General features: G+C 40.9%; 1 protein-coding gene across 5 annotated transcripts in view; it reads left to right on the top strand.

Annotated features, from left to right (window-relative positions):
- Positions 1-19,321, top strand: part of LOC108616287 (uncharacterized) — a 41,105-nt gene that overhangs the window by 6,334 nt on the left and 15,450 nt on the right. The window contains exon 2 of one of the 5 annotated variants that reach the window (XM_089462864.1): positions 4,172-4,842. The exons of 2 other annotated variants lie outside the window; for them this stretch is intronic. In XM_089462864.1, coding sequence (XP_089318990.1) covers positions 4,468-4,842 — 375 coding nt within the window. In that variant the 5' untranslated portion in view covers positions 4,172-4,467. Of the gene's footprint in view, positions 1-3,731; positions 4,843-19,125; positions 19,267-19,321 lie in introns of those variants that run through there. 2 more of the 5 variants (XM_018011420.2, XM_089462865.1) reach the window with 2 other exon arrangements.

Below are 19,321 nucleotides of genomic sequence, written 5' to 3' on the forward strand. Positions count from 1 at the left end.
TCGTGGTGCGCTGCTTCTCCATATTGCTGCCATTGTTTGATGGTGGTTATAAAGCTGACAGCTGTCAGTTGGCAGTAAATTTGCTAAAATGTTTATTTGCCAAGCGGATGAGTTTGCGTTTAACTGCATGCACAGTCCTCTACACACAAACACAAACACACACACACACACATAACACAGAGAGAGAAAGAGCATAGACACACAAACTTGAATAGTTTGGTCGCTTGCCACACAATCACTGACATGTGTAATACACACACACGCACACAGAGACACTTTCACACACACACGCATACACACATACACTTATAGAAAATGTATACATTTAAATGGACAGAAAGCCAACTCCTGAGGCACAATTCAGTTTACCAACGTGGGCTACATTTAATCACTTATAAACAGTCGCTGCCCAGTAGTGGCAACAGCCGCAGCAGCAACAGCAGCAACAGCAACGGCAGCAACAGCAACAGCAGCAGCAACAGCAGCAGCAGCAATAGCAACAATAATTATAATGAGGGCAGCATTGCGTGCATGACAAATGTTTTGGTACTTAATAATAGAATAATTATAGCCACACTATAAAATGGCTTAACGATTATGACAAACATATAACAGCTTAGAAATGAAGTGAAGTGAGAGAGAGAGAGAGAGAGAGAGAGAGAGAGAGAGAGAGAGAAAGAGAGAGAGAGACTGAGAGAATATGATATTGAGAGCGAGAAGGGGAGTACGATAGGTCAACTTGGTGATGTGGACTTAAATTAATTAATTTAATGCAACCTCTGTGTATTCTGCATGCAGCCTCTAACTATGTGGCGGACCAGAGTGCTTAAGTTGCCCCAATTGAGGGATAGGAAACGTGCTTTATCCCAAAAGTATGTAGATCTTAGAGCATATTCACATTCATTCTCTTAGTGAGAACATATACAAAAAAATATTATTTTATAAGCAGAAATATCTCATTAGCAGAATAAAAAACAAGTAAGAAAGCTCCAGTCGAGACTGCTCGACTAGGAGATACCCTGAACCCTCCAAGCTGATATTCTAATCATTCTGCACTTCTTTTATGCACACATACATACAGATGCATCCACACGCACGCATAAGCCTGCGCTCTGCTCACTGCGCAGTAAGCAGCGACTGCGGTTGGGCTGCGCTGCAGTGTGGGCAATATTATGAGAATTTATTTGTTAAATAATTTCTTTTGTAGACATACGATCTTAATGAAACTTTTAGAGCATAATCACATGGTGAATATGTGTGTATATTCCAAAGCCCAAGTCTCTAGTATTTGAAATACGCTTTTTACAAAAGTGAGGGTGAGGGGGTGAATATAGGGGTGGAGGATAAATTTTAACAAAAACCGAAATTGTATAAATTGCATATAAGCATACATTACAAATTTGGAGACTCTAGCAATAAGGGTGTAGAAGATATAATTTTATAACTGGCTTTCGATAAGGTTTTTTATCGATAAAAAAAGATCGGGATGAGTTATCGATTTTTAATGATAAACTTGATATGCGCGCTGTAATTACGGACATTTTAAAAAAAATTTGAAGTCTCTAGCTCTTATATCTTCGGAAATCGACGCGTTCATACATACGGACGGACGGACGGACGGACGGACGGACGGACGGACGGACAGACAGACGGACAGGGCCAAATCAACTCAGCTCGTCGCCCTGATCAAGAATATATATACTTTGTGGGGTCTGCCACGCCTCCTTCTGCCTGTTACATACTTTTAACAAAACCATTATACCCTGATTTCCCATTTTCAATGGGTTCAGGGTATAAAAAAAAAAAAAAACAGGCTGCAAAGGTTTTCTGTAAAAATATATGTCCCAAGGCCTAAGGAGCCATGTCAAATCCCAAATGGTGTATATAATCTAGAACAGAACGGCGAGCAGAGTTGGTCTAGTCATATCCGTCTCTCAGTCTGTTCATCTGTATTAGTACAGCTGATTTCGATCTCCATGCAGATGCCTACACACAGTCGCAGAGTGAGAAGATCGTCTTCTTATGTGTGTGTGTATGTATGTTGTTTGAGCTGCCTTGAGGTGTGTTGCTCTCCTCATAGCTTCGAGGAGCGACAACTTCTATTTAGTATTCTAATATACATAGGGGAGAAATTGAGCGTGAGTGTAACTTGAGCATAGAATCTTTTATTTATGCCTTGTCGTTGGGATGATCTCCTATTCCTCAATGCTCTCCACTTGATTAAATCAGTCGGTGATCGTAAAAAATATGTTTATAGTTCCCTCCAGGAAGCTTCCTTCTTTCTTTTCCTTAATCCTGTTCATTTTTGAGCAGTAGATCGTCCAGCTGGTCCTCTCCTTTCCAGTTTGATCCTTTCATTGCCCACTTACTGTCGTCCGCTTACGTCGAAACTCTCGGTCATTTAAGTCATTCACTGAAATCTTAATGCCAGCTAATGAGGCTGCAACTGTTTGCTGTCTCAAGCCGTTAAATTGTTTTCACTATTTGCTGGATGGAAATTTTATGGGCTTACGCTGCGGCGCGAGGCAGCCATTTTTTGTATACTTTTTACTTTTGTATACATTCACGGCAGTGAGAAGAGTATATTGGCTTGCTGCAATGCTCGTCTTGCAGCCATTTGGATGTTATATAAAAACTAGATACAAATTTGTAGCATATAGTCGTGCTTAGTTACCCGATCTGCCCACGGGGGGCGTGGCAAGTTAGTATGTTAAGCTGATAACGTTTGGCTTGCGAATGTGTATTCCGCAGTCGATAACGCCCGACGGCAGCACTCTTGTCTTTTATTAATTTATTAAAAACGAACGCGTGTCGAAGACGCCAGCGATGCGAACGACGATGCCAACGATGCTCAGCACCTCGTAAACCTTGGCGAAATCATCATCAAGTGGCGACGTTGCTGCAGTGTTTGCTGTCATCGTTGCCTACAAATGAAATGTAAATCTTCTGCGGGCCGCACAAAAAGCGGCCGCAAAGCAACAAACGTACCAGCTGCAGCCCAGGCTGACTGAGGCAGAGTGACAGTGGCCGAGGCATAGGCAGAGGCAGAGGCTGGGGCTGGGGCAGATGGCAGATGGCAGAGGCAACATCGATAAAAGCCGCAGTCGGGCGATTTACGTGCTCTCAAATTTAATGCGATGCGTGGCAATCGCCGTTCCATTGCCACAATGCGATGCCATCAACGCAGCTATCTGCATGCGCGCTCTCGTATTTATTTAATTCCATTTCGGTTTTCAATCAACCGATAGGTTTGCGCAGTTTTCGCCATTTATCGCTTTATAAAAGGCAAAAAGTAGCAGCTGCTGTCGTTGTCGTTGTTGTTGTTGTTGCTGTCGCTGTTGTTGTTGCCGTTGCTTTTTCTTTTGCCTTTCGTTATCATCATCATAATCATTATCATCATGGGCTAAGAACCTTTTTTCATGCTGCTTTCCGCATTGTCATAATTTATACATGATGATTGCCGAAAATAAACAAAATTCTTGAAATTCTGTCTATTTTGTCTAGTCGTTATATCGAAAACTATTTTGCCACGCGATTTAACAACGAATTTTACTTTGATATCACCAGCGTGCATGTGTGCGTGTTAGTGTGTGTGAGTGTGTGTGTTTGTATGAAGTTTGAGGAAAATTTTAAATCAAATGTAAGCGTATTGAATTTTTCATAGCACACTTTTGTGCGCTTCGACGCTGCGCTGATCAAGGGCTGGCGGATAGCTGGATTGGCGGGGTGGAGGCGGGGGTGGGTGCTGGGTGTTGGGTGTTGGGGGATACAAGCTGGCTGCTGTCGTTGTCTATTTGACAGTTAGCAAAGCGTCATCTAATTCCCCAGTCAGCCAGCCAAGTTTCATATGTGTGCACATGTGTGTGTGTGTGTGTGTGTGTGAGTGCTTTGATAAAAACTGAAATTAATTATTGAAAGGGCTGCTGATGTGCGTCGCGTTCCGTCGCGTCCCGTCGCGTCGATTCGCGCTAGTTTCACCGCATGTCGTAGGCTGTTGAAAATTTAAAAGGCGTTCGAGCGAAAGCAGTTGGCACATTAGAGTACATACCCACACACACACACTCACACACACAGAGATACACACACACACATGTAACACAACTTCCGTTTACGCTTGAAAGCCCCGAACGTATTTACTTTGTATGAGCAAAACTGTCACCATTAACCGCAGCCAGCCGAAGAGTCGTGTAGAGCAAGGAGTGAAGAGTGAAGGGTGAAGAGGGCCCGCATGTGGCAAGGGCTTCCGCGCAAACAAATTAGCGTTTAATTATACATAGGCAGCAAATCCAAATAGAACTGTAAGTCGGCGAACTGGAATTATAATTAAAAGTGTGTGAGTGTGTGTCTGGGTGGGCGTGTGCGTGTGCGTGTGCGTTCCATTAAACTCTGACTATGTGTTGAGTACTCGTAAAATGAACGCATCGAATCGCATTGCCCGCAAGCTCAAAGGAAAGCAGCTCGGTCACAATGCAAACGGAAGCCAAGTCCGTGGCGCCACCGGCCAAGCCGCCGCGCCTGAAGCCCAACAATGCCGAAACGCACGTCAAGAAACAACTGCAGTTCCAAAGTCCGTTGCCAGGACGATCACGTGCAGCGGCAGCCACTGATGCTGCCTCGACAATGGCAGCGAGGGCGACAAAGCCGAGGCGAACTCCAGTCAAGTCGAAGACGCCCCCAGACAGCAGCAAGCGGGATGCGGAGGCGGCAGCGGATGCGAGCACGGACGCCGCTGCGGATGCGACTACGGCAATAAGAAGTCGTCTCGCCGAGGGCTGCACCACTCTAATGTATGCGTGTCTGCGGGGCGACATTGTGCAGGTGCTCGCCCAGATGCGCGCCAAGGTAGGTGCAACAACAGCAGCAGCTGCAGCTAACCCACAATTCTTGCAGCCAAAAGTTTGAGCGCTTAGCCACATGAGTTGGAGCATAAGCGGGAGTAATGGACCAACTTGGCCTCTCACTCACTCACAGCAGCAACAAAAACATTGCAAGCTCAAGCCAGGCATGCTGGCGTTTCTTCAGCAAGCCGATGTCCAAATACTCTAACACTTACCTCGACGGTCAATAGAGTCACAAGACGCTCACAAAGTGAGAGTACCCGCAGTTGACTTACTTACAAAAAAAAAAAAAAATCGAAAGATAGATCAAAAGTTAAGGAAAATCCCAGCATCATGATGCTGCCGCTTGGCATTGTCTCAGCACAAAGGCCCAAATCAGGCGAAGGCGTAACAAGATTTTAATCTTTTTGTTGTCACGATGAGCTGGCGCCAGTGCTGTCATAATTTTTCGAGCAAATAGAGCCAGATTGGCAAAAATAAGAAGCTAAAAGAAGCTAAATTCAAGAAAAAATAAGCCAAAATAAAAGCTGGGTTTAAAAAACACTATTTTCTTAATTGAATTCATTTATGATTATTCATTTGTTTTTAATTGTTTGATTCCTTCAACTATAGACAAGGAATCTCCACTTTCAAGAGAGATATTAAAATCAGGAACGTCGAAATCATCACTCCACTCTCAACAGAGACGTATTTAATAACGACACCTAAAACCATTAACGTAGAAATTATAGATATATGTATATGCATATACATATATACAAATTATAAAGTATTCAATCTTTTAAAGAGAGATCAGGTGTTTAATAAATAATTGTTATTTACCGAGCCGCTTTGTCACTTGATTTGTCCAAAACCAAAATAAATTTAACGCTTCCAATCTTATTTCTAAGATCCTCCAGAAAATGAGTAGCCAACGAATGTTTAATTATACTATACATTTAATACGGCGTAGTTTAAATCGCTAAACGCTCATGCTGTCGCATAATTTTTTTTTGGCGGAGAGTACCTAGGTTTTTGATGATGATGTGTGATTTGCCACATAGAGGAAATGTGCTGTTGGTTGTTGCTATGGTTTTTGTTGGAGTTTTCCCAAAATCAATTTTTTCTTTCTGTGCCCATCCAATTCGTGCACGTTAGTGTTTTTTTGTTGACAAAGAAGACCTGTTGCTCATACCACGAAATGATTTCGATAGATTGTATGACATAAAATCATGTATCGATACTTGTATTCATGATTTTTAGTGTTGAGAAAGATAAAAAGCAAAATAAATCGTGAAAATTAAATAAAGCTAAAATAGAGCTAAATTAATTTTTTTAAAGCCAGAATTCCCGCAACCCGCCGTTTTCAAATTTTTCCCGCATTGGGACTTCAAATAAAGCCAGATCTGACGGGAAAAAAGCTAAAATGACACCCCTGGCTGGCGCTAAAGTTAAAGCCAGCATGGCAATAGCCTTTCGCCTCGCCTCGTCTCGCCTCGCCTCGCCTCGTCTGGCTGTAGGTGTTTGGCAGCATGACAAGACTTTAAAATTTCCGTTGCAGCCATTTGGTCGCATTGTTCTCAGCTCAGAGCCTAATTGCTTCATAAACATTTCTACAACAAGCCGAACACAACAAAAGGGCCCAACTCTGGCCATGTCCCTGTCCCGGCAGAGCCTGCAGCCAGCCCAGTCCAGGCCCGAATTAAAATGCTGTAAATGGCAGGACATTTGAAATTGACAAAATAATCCCGAGGCTTAGTTATGGCTGCGCAGTTTGGCAGCCGTGTTGCCTCCGCTCCAAAATGCTGAATGCTGAATGGTAAATGGTGAATGGTGAATGGTAAATTGTGAATGGTGAATGGTGAATGGTAAATAGTCGCATGGTTCGTTTGTCATGCGCCTAAATATGCCAATTTTCCCATTTAATTGAAATTTGAAAAGTTTTTTAATTGAACGCAGATAAATTTCCGAGGCTCTCTAATGACCGTCACCAGCATCGCCCATGTCCCGCCCAGCCACCCATCCGTCCGCATTGTCCTGTCGCTAGTTCTGCAATTATTATTGGGCAGCGCTTGAAGACAGTTGCCTTTGGCCTCGTAATTGATATCGACAGCGACTTTGAGGCGAATTGCTCTCCGTCCATTTCAGTTGCTCACCAAAAACTCCGAAGGCTGATGCCTGACGTCAGTCCGCTCAGTTATGTAATTGCTAAATGACGCCCAGCCTTGGTCTACCGAGCAACTCAACTGGTTTATTTGCCTGTGAAATATAGCAAATGTTGGCAATTATGACTTTTTTTCTTTCGTTCTCTTTTTGCTTGGTGGGCCGGGACAGAGTTCGCATTTTATATGCGTCATAAACAACAGAGTCACATTTCGTCCGATTTCTAATTACAACCAAGAAAACAATAAAATCGTTTTCAAAGTTCAATGAGGCCGAAAGCCAAAATTAATAATTGGATTTGCTCTAATTTTAATGTTATGCATCTTAGATATTTCCTTTTCAGTACAATGCCTATCATAGCAAAAAGTTGTTGTAATTTTGGGAATTACGAATATATATGTCTGTAGCAATGTTTGGCTCATAAAGACCATCAAACGATAAGCCTATTAAAATTGAGTTTTAATTCTCTATCGGATTAGTATGAAAATAAATTTAATTTCTCTTCAAGTTCATTTGGAATACTCAAAACTTTACTGAAGACTTTTGCAAAGCTGGAAAACCTTTGTATCATTTAATTAAGATTTATGCCACTCAAATTATTCCTTATGATTGGATTGCCAAAACCAAACATTTTGGCAGTACTTTAATATTAATTTAAATTTAAGAAAATAATACATATTAATGAAAACAATTCTGAGGGCTGAGTGAATAATACTCATTCGCGGTCCAACTTTTAGTTGAATGTTTTCTTGGAAAATCTCAAGAGCGAGCCTATGGAGCGCTTACTACAAGTCTTAAAAATCTAATTAAAATTTATTTATATACATATATATTAACATTTATATATATAATATGTATATAATGAAAAACTAAAAAAAAAAAAAAAAGTGTATCTCATAGATATTATACATTTTTTATAATAAAAGTTTATTTGTAACATAATTTATTTTTATAATTTAAAAAAAAAACTTATTATTATTATATTTATTTTCATTTATTTTTTTTATTCTGAATTTATTTATTTTCTCATGCCAATTTTATTAATTATTTTTTTTGTATCATTGATATGTCTGCGTATTATAGATATTTATTAATTTTTTGAAATTATACTTTTTTAATTTTTTTTATTTTTTATAATATAATATATTTATTAACAAATTTGTAATAATGTAATATTGTTGTGAGATAAGCTTATTACAGTCGTGAATTTTCGGCTGTGAATCCTGTGCCTGGAAGGCAAGCTCCCATTGGGTCCTAAGTTGATAAGGTTGCGTAACCCATTAAAACTTTTCCAGCGTGTCGATAAGTCGCTCTGCTTGCTGAGTTCTCTTTAAAGCTGAATTCTTGCTCTCATTATGCTCGTGTTTATTGAATAATTTAAATGATTCTTGTTTATTTATATTTATTTATTTTTTTGTTGCTGTCTCCTTTTTACGAGTTTTTTGTGAATCTTAATTAAGATTATTTCTAATTCTGAATTTAGATTTTAGTCTGACTGCGTTAATAAATGAATGAATGTTTCTAATTGGTCATGTTTGCAGTTTTAGTGTCACTCGCTTTTATGCGCAATTGTTGAAGCGGGCGAAAGGATTTTTATAGCCCTGTGCAACAGGCAGAAGGCTTATTATGTATTCGACTTGTTACATGGAAATTCTCTCCATATATCGATTACTTATATAGGATAGAATGGTTCGTAAGCTCCTTTGGTTCAATTGCTTGCAGCTTTTGAGCTGGCTAGCGTGGGTTATCAATATTGCTGTTTAACATGGCGTATGCGTAATAAAACCTATTGTCTACTTCCAAATAGGGCTTATACTGAGCCTCGCAAGTGTATTCGCTGGAGCCTTGGAGCACATACTGGCTGGCTGGCCTCTCGGCTGCTCGAAAGCACTACGCAACATTCATAGGCTTTGTTTACTTCTCTGCCATTGTTTTGCTTAAACTTTTCATTGATGTTGGTTTTTACAGGCCACTCCCACTCCCCCCAGTCACGTTGTCTTCGTTGTCGTTTTTATTGTGTGCCGTTGCTTTTGTTGTTGCCAAAGTTGGTGCTGTTGTTGCTGCTTTCACCAATTAAGTCTTAATTTCTTAGAAAATAAAACTTTTTGGCTTCGGGCATTGTTTGGCACGCCGCCAGCATATTCTCTTACCTTCGCCCTCAACGGATCAATTGTGCCACCTCTGCGCCTTCGCCAGGATATTTGCTCTGTTCCTCTTGCTCGTTGCCTTTAAAGCCACAATTCTTGAAGCTGCAACTTTTCAGCCATGTTCTGTCCACTATTGGTTAGCATGGCCCAAAGAAGCAGAAGCAGAAGAAGAAGAAGAAGCGGCAGATGTCTGGCGCTCATAAGATAGCTGCAGGTGTAAATTATTTATTTTCATTTCAGATTTACAGCCGCCACTCAACCCCTGTGCCAGCTTTCACTCTCCACTCAAGCCCCTTTGAGCCAACTGGCGCTCGACCGCGTTTACAAGCTCTAAGCAAAACTTTTTGTTTAAAAAGTCAGCTGCAGAAGTTGATTTTCGTTCGGAGAGCAACGTTGCCCAAGCATTCAAGAACCCAAACACCCAACAGTCAACTTTTGTTTGCTGCAAATAATGTTAACAGCGCTAGTCAGCGTATAGTCCAAATACAAACATGCAGCTGGGCATGCTCTGCTTCTTTCAGTGGGCGTGATCGACCTACAGGAGTCGGCTGATGAGCCACCCGCCTCCTGGCTCATTCACTTTGATGTAAATTTTTATGTAGCTGCGAGTCGTAGCTGCTAATACTGTTAATACCTTCAGCACGGCCCAGTCACAGAGCGCTCTGCAGGTTGTTTGCTCGCATTCCAGGGTATTCGGCACTTGCACCTGTTCAAGCTGACGGCGCGTGGGTGGCTCGGGCTGTCTGCCATCCGGGGAGAGTTGGCGTTGAAAATTGATTTTGTATTTATATTTCAGCGCACTTGTTTAATGCTTGGGTAATGTTTAATATTTAATGCCGCCAGCTACGAGCTACAAGTGCAAACGTTGTTTAACTCGTGAATGAAGTTTAGCAAAATATGAAATGGCGAGAACGTTTTTCCACTTAATTGCATATTTATGTTATTTCTGATTCGCAACACGAATGCTTAACTAGTTAGGCGCCTCTTGCTGCTTTAAGTTTTAATTATTTTCAATTGTGTTTCAATATTTCAGCGTTCCATTAGCGTCGATTGCCTGACCTTGTGCCAGTTATCGGCCATTTGCCATTTTTTAATTACACTTCTCCATTCTCCAGCTTCAGCTCGCTGCACTTTGTTTTTGACTGGCATTCACTTTGTTTTTGTTTTTGTTTTTGTTTTTGTAGGCGCTCCATCAATGCGCAAATTATTATTAATTTGAAGGCGCTCTGTCTGCACCTTGCAGCGTTCCATCTCAGTCTATTTATCTCCCTCTCTCTCTCTCTCTTTGACTATGTTTTGCCTGTCCTTCTGTCCGGCTGTGTTGGCCTTCGCTTGGTAATTTTAATTGCAATTTTTGCTTTTCGCTATCTTTCTTTCACTCTCACTCTCCCTCTCCCTCTGTCTATCTGTCGCTTTCTCTTACTCCTACTCTTTTACGCCCTCTCATTTGGCCACTCCTTTTGGCCACGTTTGTAACAGTTTGTTGAAATTTCATTAAAAACGACGTCGAAAAGTTTGCTTTTACCCAGTTTCCGTTGGCATTCTTCGAGACGAATCAGCGCTCAACTGCCACTGCATTCGCTTTTGGCTTCCCATTCAAATTGATTGTGGAGCTACGTTTGCCCAATGAATCGTTCGTTTGACTAGCCAGCGACGCGCACATTCAAATTATTTTACAATATCTATTTAGTTTTAGTCGCAGTGGCAGTCGCAGTCACTTGAATTCTTAATTAATCGTTAGCTGCTCCCATCTGCTTGCCAAAGGTAATTCCGAATTCAAATGATATTGACAGCCAACGTGGCCCAAATGGTACTCCACCTAGGCAGCGTGGGGGGGGGGGGGGGTGTGCCCGATTCTCTTGTACAACTGAATGTTTTGTGTTCGACTTAATTGCAAGCTATTTGAGCATTTCTTGTAATTAGCGACGAACCGCACCCAGCGGAAGGCTTGCAGGATGTGAGATGACTTCATGAGCGAACTTGCTCGCTCGCTGGCTGGTGGTTGGGTGGTTGCTTTAATTGAAAATAGATTAGGCGGCATTTTGCTTCTGTGTCTGTTCCTGTTGCTGTTGCTGGCATTTCAATTGGGCCAGCTGGCCACGCAAATTCACCTCAATTCAAAATTTATTGCCCCGCTTCCACTGCTTTGCATGTCGGACTGTAATTAATTACCTCTACTTTTTGTGGGCCAACAAATGTCCAAATAAAAGTCAGCGCCAATGAGTTAAATGAATGGTGCAGAGCATCTGATTGCGTGGTCAAGTGTGACGTTTTGAGTCATCATCTAAAAACAAAAGACAATAAAAATACACAGACACACACACACACACGCGCACACATAGCCAGACTAAAGTTGGCCGAAATGAGCGAAAAAAGAAGAAAAAACCGCCACAAACTTTGCTCCACAAGCCAAATTTGATACGTATGCGCTGACCATATGGGTTGGCCTATTCGGCTGCTGGCCCGGCTGGCCAATTAATTAGAAACTGGCTGAAACAGCTGACCAGATCATGATGGGCAGCTCTAACCAAAGGATAACTGTCGCAATGACTGGCAAACTTTGAAATGGCAAATTAATTACTGAAATCGTAGAAATTTGTCTCAGCTCCCTTCCCCCTTCTCCCGTCCCCTGCCGCCTGTGCGTTACTGTTGTTTGGCTTTGGAAATGACTTCCGAAGCGGTCGCCCAATTTCCAACTGCCAGTTGCCAAGTTGCAGTCGAAGTTAAAGTTGTTGTTATTGTGGCAACTAAACTGAAGCCGGACTAGATGCGACCTGCTCTCTGTCTCTCTCTCTCTCTCTCGCTCTGTCTCCCTCTGCTTCTGTCTGGCATATGTAGGAAATCCGCATATGAATTTGCCTCCTGCTTCGCCTTTGATCAGGGATATATGCTCGGCAGGCTAATCACATGTGAGCCCACTGAAACTTTTGCCAAAGTCCAACAATATTTGCTCAAAGTGCATAATGACATGAAAAGTTGACATAAATGAGCAGTGCTTGTTACTAATTTTAATGCGCATCGCACACACGCCCCCCTCCTCGCCGCCCGGAAAGTTTCTGTTGCGGAAATTACTTCGGAAGCTGGAGCCAGGACAGGGGATGCATCATTTTTAATTGAGCTCAGCTAGTGCAAAGTTTGCAAAATATTTTGTAAACTTAATTTGATTTAGAGAAAACTTGAGCCATGACTTACAACTTGGCCAATGAATTATGCAGAGGACAGTTCAGTTCGCATGCTAAATCCGAATCGGCCAAGCTCTCGGCTCCAGCCAGCAGCAGCGTCAGCTGCGGCCATCCTAAAGTATTCATAAGACTTGTCTTACGCTCACTCACTCCGTATACATAGGTTAGGTTATATATAGCAAAAAGGGGGGCTAGACCGTGCAGCATACGCATATTGGATTTTCTTCAGCTTGAGTTTCTTTTACGCTCCTGACTGACTTCCGGTCGCATGCTGCATCAACTTGGCTTACATAATAAATATTCATTACGAAATAAATAGATGAATATTATTATTATGATAAACTTACAAGTCCATTGCTTCTTATACACATACTCGAATGAGTTGGAGTAGTTTATTAAATGCAGAGGATTATAGACGAGGCAACTAAATTGTGAATGAGTGTGGGAGTTTTCAACTAGTTTTTCCCATCCGTCAAACAAAAGAAATTTGAGCTGAGCTCTTTGTTTTTTATGCGAGATAAATCGACCTAGTTTGCTTCACTCTTTATTGGTTATTTAAAAGCAATTAAAGCATCGAAGTCAACAAAATTTGCTCGCTCATATTTGGCAAACAGTTTAACCACCTGGAGATTGAATGGCGGATGCCGGGCGGCGGTCGACAAAGTTTGTAGATCAAACTGAAAGTTTGCCGTTCTTGTTAATCCGTTGCACGGCATTCAAACTATGCAAAAGTTGAACTACAGCGCACGGTGCTACACACTGTGCGGCATAATAATAATAATCCGTGCGGCAAGCGTTAAGTCGCGGGCTCGGGGTGGCTGCTGCCAGCAAAGTAGCTGTAAATAATTGCCAAAACTACTTAAGAATGCTGTGCAGCGAATCGTTTCCCGCTGCCTGCTGTCGCGCAGTCTTAGGGCGGGGTGGGGGGTAGGGGCGCTGGCGTGGCCAGGGAGGGGAAATGGCTCTAAGACAGCCGCAACAAAGGCAAAGCTATTCAAGCAACGTTAACTGCAATGCATGCAAGCCATTGTTGTTGCAGCTACCAATGTGGCACTAATTAGAAGTATAAAAGGTGCTACAACAACAGTTTAAGAGCTGTCTCTGCCAAACACCCACACACACGCACACATACACTTAACTGTTGCCTAACAACCAGGCAATGCCCTCTTCGCCTCTCCGCAATCATCGCAATCTCTGCCTTTGTCTGCTAAGCATGTAAATTATAGTTACTGCTGCTGTTGGCCAAAGTCTGGCTGCTTGAGACGAGTCCACGCCCACATGCCTTCACTGTTGCTTAGCATCAAGCCAGCCAAAGGACATGTGTATGTGTGTGTGTGTGCATGCGTGTGTGTGTACTTAGTTTCAGCTGTAGCTACCTGCTACCTGCGCATTTTGTTGCTTGCATTAATTAAAACTCAGTCTGTAAGTAGCTGACTGGGAGGCTGCCTATATTGTTAGCTGCTTGGCTGGGCCTAGGCTGGGACTGGGACTGGGACTGGGACTGGGGCTGAGCCTGGCCTGGCCTGGTTGTATGTGATTAACATATGAATTACGCATTGTGCGCATAAATTTGCCATTGAGTGAGCCCCGCTGCGATGCTGCTGGTCACTTGACATCTTAAGCAGGCCACACGGCCCAAAATGGCGACCTTAAGGCGCTTGCAAAGTGCTTCCGGCATGTCTGTGACTGTGACTGCGGCTGCGACTGCGGCTGTGGCTTGGATTTGTTTTGGTTTGTTTTCGCATTTCCTACAGGAAAATACGATGTGGTCTTCCTGAACTGAACTCAGTTGAACTGAACTGAACTGAACTGAACTGAGTTGGGCTGGCCGGCTGGTCTCTGGCCCTGTCCTGGCCTTTTAATGTCCCATTCTGTTGTCGCGTCACACATAATTATGGCGGATGTGCTGCCCAACGAAGCGTTAAGTCGAATTCTCGGTTCATGTTCACTTGGATACAGGCAGGCAGGCAAAGGGCTCTGCCTAGGCAGACGGAGGCGCCCGCATGCCATTTGTGCCCATTCCGTGCCGTGGCATTCAGACCATGTATGGTATTTTATTTTTTATGCATTATCATGTCACTGTGCACACCACACCACCCCCTCACCCCCTCACCACCATTCCCCCCGCATCCACCTCCTGACATTGGCTTTACTGCTGCTGCGGCTGCTGTGTCTTCTTTCATTATTATTTATGCTTTATTTATATGTGTGTCTATGTGTACGCACTTCCTGCGTGTAAACAATAAAATGTATGGGTACAGCATGTCCTCTCTGTGTGCGTCAGAGCCAAATATAAATTCAGAGGCCTACGCCTCCGGTGGCCCGTTTGCTACTCCTTCTGGACACTCCTTTTCATTGTTATGCTAATGGATTACGATATATGAATAATAAGAGTGGCCCAGCCCAAAGCCAGTCCCACCTCTGCAGCTCCTGCTAGGCGCCTTTCCCACCGTCCACAATTCACAATGAAAAGTTTTCAGTTTCGTTTTCTCCAAATCATTAGCCGATCTCGAATTTGGAATTTGGAGGAGCTATAAAATGTTTGAGCTTTGATGGCTGCCATTGTCCAACAGCTCGGGATCGGATCGGTCTTTTTTTTATGACCCTTTCGAGTTATCTGAAAGTTGGGCTGACCTTGTTCATATAATTAAGCAAATATTTGTATTCATTCATTTCCTACTCATCATTCGTATCTGAAGAAGCAAGAATATTACGATAATTCCCCAGACTTACTTTTTTCTATTATTGCTGCTTTTGTGGCTCTCCCTTTTGGGCGGCGGGAACGTGTTTTATTTGTTTTTAAAACTATTAAAATAGCATAAACAAGCACAGGGCTGCACTGACCAAGCTCCACCCTGAATGGCCAACTGGCAATGTCGAAGTTTTATCTTGGCTCCGTTCAGTTCAGTGGGGCAAACTGGACTGTGGGTGGGTGGGTGGGTGATACCAGATGCTGCTTCAGCTCCGGCTTCTGCTGTTGCTATTGGAGCGAGCGAGCGCATTGTTGTTGGACGTATTTGATTATCGCATTTCATTTTGTGTTGGGCAAACGTAGAAAGTTAAATGCAAATTCGCTTGACACCAACGGCAGCAGTTGTGGTGCTGGGATTGGGCCAGTGGCACCGCCAAAAATCACACCAACCATCATCGTAATAATAACAAAGGCAAAACAACAAAACGAGAACTTTATTTGATGCTGCGTTAAGCCAAGTCTCTCCTCCTACTACTCCTCCTGCTCCTCCTCCTCCTCCTCCTCCTTCCACATCCGAGAGACCCAGCTGTGACCCTTGGCTGCGTCTTTGTACCGCATCGCTCGCTCGTTGTCAAAGTTTTTAGGTATCATTTCAGATTATTTGAATTATTCATAATCCGGCTGGCAGCAGAGCTTCGCTATAAGAAACACCGAAGAAGCGCCCGATATGGGCAGAGCACACAGTAAAAGGGACACCCAGATAACGGAAGTAGCATCAAATAAACCTCATTGTAAATACTTTTTGTGCCAATTGCAATGTAAATTTACGATTTCCATTCTAAACACAGACACACACACACACACACACAAATAAGGGAAAGCAAAAGAACCAACAACATCGTCAAAACAATTTTGATTCAATCAACAAAAATATTATCGAACAGCACAAAACAAAACCACAGCAACCACAACCAGACGGAAAGCCAGCGCTGGGATGATGATTTTAGATTTTTTTTTGTTTCGGTTACTGTTTGTTAGACAGCTGCACGCACTTCCAGGGCAGACATAAAATAATTTGTTCGCAAATGCTTAAAGGCCCATTTTAGATTCTATAAGCCATATGTGGGCTTTAAGCAATTTGTTAAAGTTCCAGCCCGCCAATGCTGGAGTTAGTCTAATCAACAGGCGCTGAGTACTTTATATGGATGATGGAGGTTGGGAATATATGTGTATTATTTATATTTATGATAGAGAATGGGAATATACGTATTTTCACATTCTCCATCATTCATATAAAGTAAGCTTAGAGTATTAGTTCTGTGCAATACAGACAGACTCTGGGTGTTTCTAGTACTCTGTCACTGCTAGAGCTAGAGTTCTACGACTTAGGCTGCGTACGTTCTCTATGGACTCTACACTTAATATAAACGGAATTTACGAAAGCTTTGATTAAAAAACAAATATAAAAAAAAAACTTTCACAGTCCTAAAACTCTTTTATTTCTTGTAAGTATATTTACCACCCGAGGTGACCCCAATATAAATTTCTTTAAAAGCATATGCTCTTTCATAAGGCAGACTAAAACATTATTATTACATTTTCTTCTTATTTTTGCCTTGATCAAATGCAATTTCATATATATTATCAGATCTATTGGATGGCGTTAGAGTTAATATAAAATTAAAAATTAATATAAAATCAAAATTTACTCCTGGCGCCTTCAGCTGACCAATAGGTAATACTTCTTTCTATTCGCATTAGTATTAGTATTGACAAATTTTCCTGATGATTATAGTTACATATAAATAAAAACAATTTCAGTGTTTGCTTTAAAAATCCAATGAATGTAAATAAATAATTATTTACGCGAATTAAATTTGTTGTTTTAAAGCAACACTATAATGTAAATGGTAAATGGGTTTATCCTGCCATCAATTTTATATTTGTTTTGCCTTCCGACAAGCGGTTTGCAGGCTTAAGCATTATTAAAATATTTATTTAAATGTAACACATTGCGGATAAAAAGCTTTTATGATGTAACATTATGTAACCTTTTTCAAGCTGATTCGCCGCGACACCTAACCCGAGTCATGTCAGATAATGATTTTCCGGCACACTTTCGCACGCTGAATTCAATTGAGCCGGCAATCTAAGGCCAATATCCTAATGCTATTGTTAAATTCATAACCACCACGTGACTTCTGACTACACGGATATTCTTGTCTTTGCCTGCCATTGGGAACACGCAAGTTTCAAACGGCTTCACTTGGCCTGGTCTTGTTTGGCTTTTCTTTCCGCCCGAGTTCTTATCTCAGCTTTTTTTTTCGGCTGCTATCGAACTATTCTGTAGTTGACTCAGTTAAATATGCAATAAATTGAACTACAACGACGCGTCGTCGGCATTTGCTGCCCAAAATTGCTGCAAAGGACTCTCTCTCGCTCCCTCTCTTGCTCACTCTCTCTCGCTCTCTCCCAATCCTGTCGACAGTCACGCGATGTCTTGCGCCAGATAAAAATAGCGAGTGGGACGTGCCTAAAATGTTATTGCCCAAATTGAATGTTGGTTAGAAAAGCAACACATTCAATCATTCTGTCTGCCTGCCAAGATAAACAGAAGCCAAATCGAGCATTGTAAATCCAAACTTTTCGACTATGCTGAAATTAGCCAAACTATTGGAGAATGAAGTTTTGCCAGCCAAGCGAATATTTAATATACTCTATTAAAATGTTATTTAAATCAGATATTGACCATATTTATATAATTATAATATTTTGTGTTCAAACAATTAATGCTATTGGAATTGGTCTGAAGTTGTTTAATATTTAATATTTATAGAAATTATTGCCATTGCAATTCGTATATATTTTTATATTAAAAATCACAGCTTTCATAAGAGTTTGTTGTTGTTGTTTGTTTTGGGTATTATATGTATGTATATGTGCATAATTTTGTATCGCTCTATTATTCTTTTTATTTATAATTAAAAATGTGAGCGCTGCTTTATCTATGGCTAAAGCAAATACTTTATAATAAATGTATATATGTACATATGTATATGTATGTATATAAACTTATATTTATATGCTTAATCGCTTCCTATTTATGTGCATATAAACATATATTCTTTATTCATATATATTTTAAACACTTTTATGATAGAAGCTTCTTAGTATATATGCTATATAAAATGTTGAAGTAAGAGGAAAAGAAAAAAAAAAAAAATAAAAATAAAAAAAAACTGGATACCAAATGGATAATAAATAAATGAAAAATGTTAAAGCTTCAAGCTAAATAATATTGTAGTATAAGACAATTTCAGGAAAATGCTTAGAATTTTTCGTCTCCTGACTGTGATCTTAACTTATTTAAATTAAATTAAATTACTATAATTTAAAAGCTGAATTTTATATTTAGATACCTCAATTTTATTTCTTTATTTATTTCATTGTTTATTCATGTAAATTTAGATTAAATTATTTATTCAATTATTGTAAATATTAATAAGTATTTTTCATTTATTTATTTTATTATTTATATAACTTTAGATTTATATACCTAAATTATTGTAAAAACTATAAAATATTTTTTCTTTATTTATTTTATTGTTTATTTACGTAACTTTAGTTTTATAACACTCAATTATTGTAAAAAGTATACAATATTTTTTCTTTATTTATTTTATTATTTATTTACTTAACTTTAGCTTTATATACCTCAATTATTGTATACACTATAAAATAATTTTTATTTATTTATTTTATTTTATCATACTAACCTTTTAATTAAATATAAAGATGGAAAATATTATATTTATATGAAAGTCTAAACGTAATAAAGTTAATATAAAATTGTTGGCTTTTGGTGATAGAGTACAGAGATTGCCTTTTATGCCCGGCTCCTTTGTGTGGGCTCACGTGTAAATTGGCGCTGAGCCGATGATTTAGCAGTATTTTCACTTGAGGAGTTTTGGGTTTGCGTGTGACGGCTTTTACTGCTGCTGCTGTTGCTGCCGCTGCTGCTGCTGTTGCTGCCGCTGCTGCTGCCGCTGCTGTTAAAGTTGCTGTCGTCGCAATGCGAACTTTGAGTCGATGGCGAGTAAAGTTTTCGCACAGCTCTCGAAGGCGGCGACAGTATTTTTTGTGCACTTGACATGTTTTGACACGCGGAAAAGGCGGTGCGCTGCTTGGCAGGAGTCGTTAAAATGTTCGCCAGTCCATTGGAGTTCGATGTCGTGCTGCGCGCCAAAATGGCCAATGTGAATTTGGTAATTGCACTTGGCGGCACTCAGGGGTCAACGCATTACACCTCTCTGGAGAGGC

Source organism: Drosophila arizonae, chromosome 2, assembly GCF_054131065.1.
Source record: "Drosophila arizonae isolate 15081-1271.41 chromosome 2, UAZ_ARI_1.0, whole genome shotgun sequence".
NCBI lineage: Eukaryota > Metazoa > Arthropoda > Insecta > Diptera > Drosophilidae > Drosophila > Drosophila arizonae.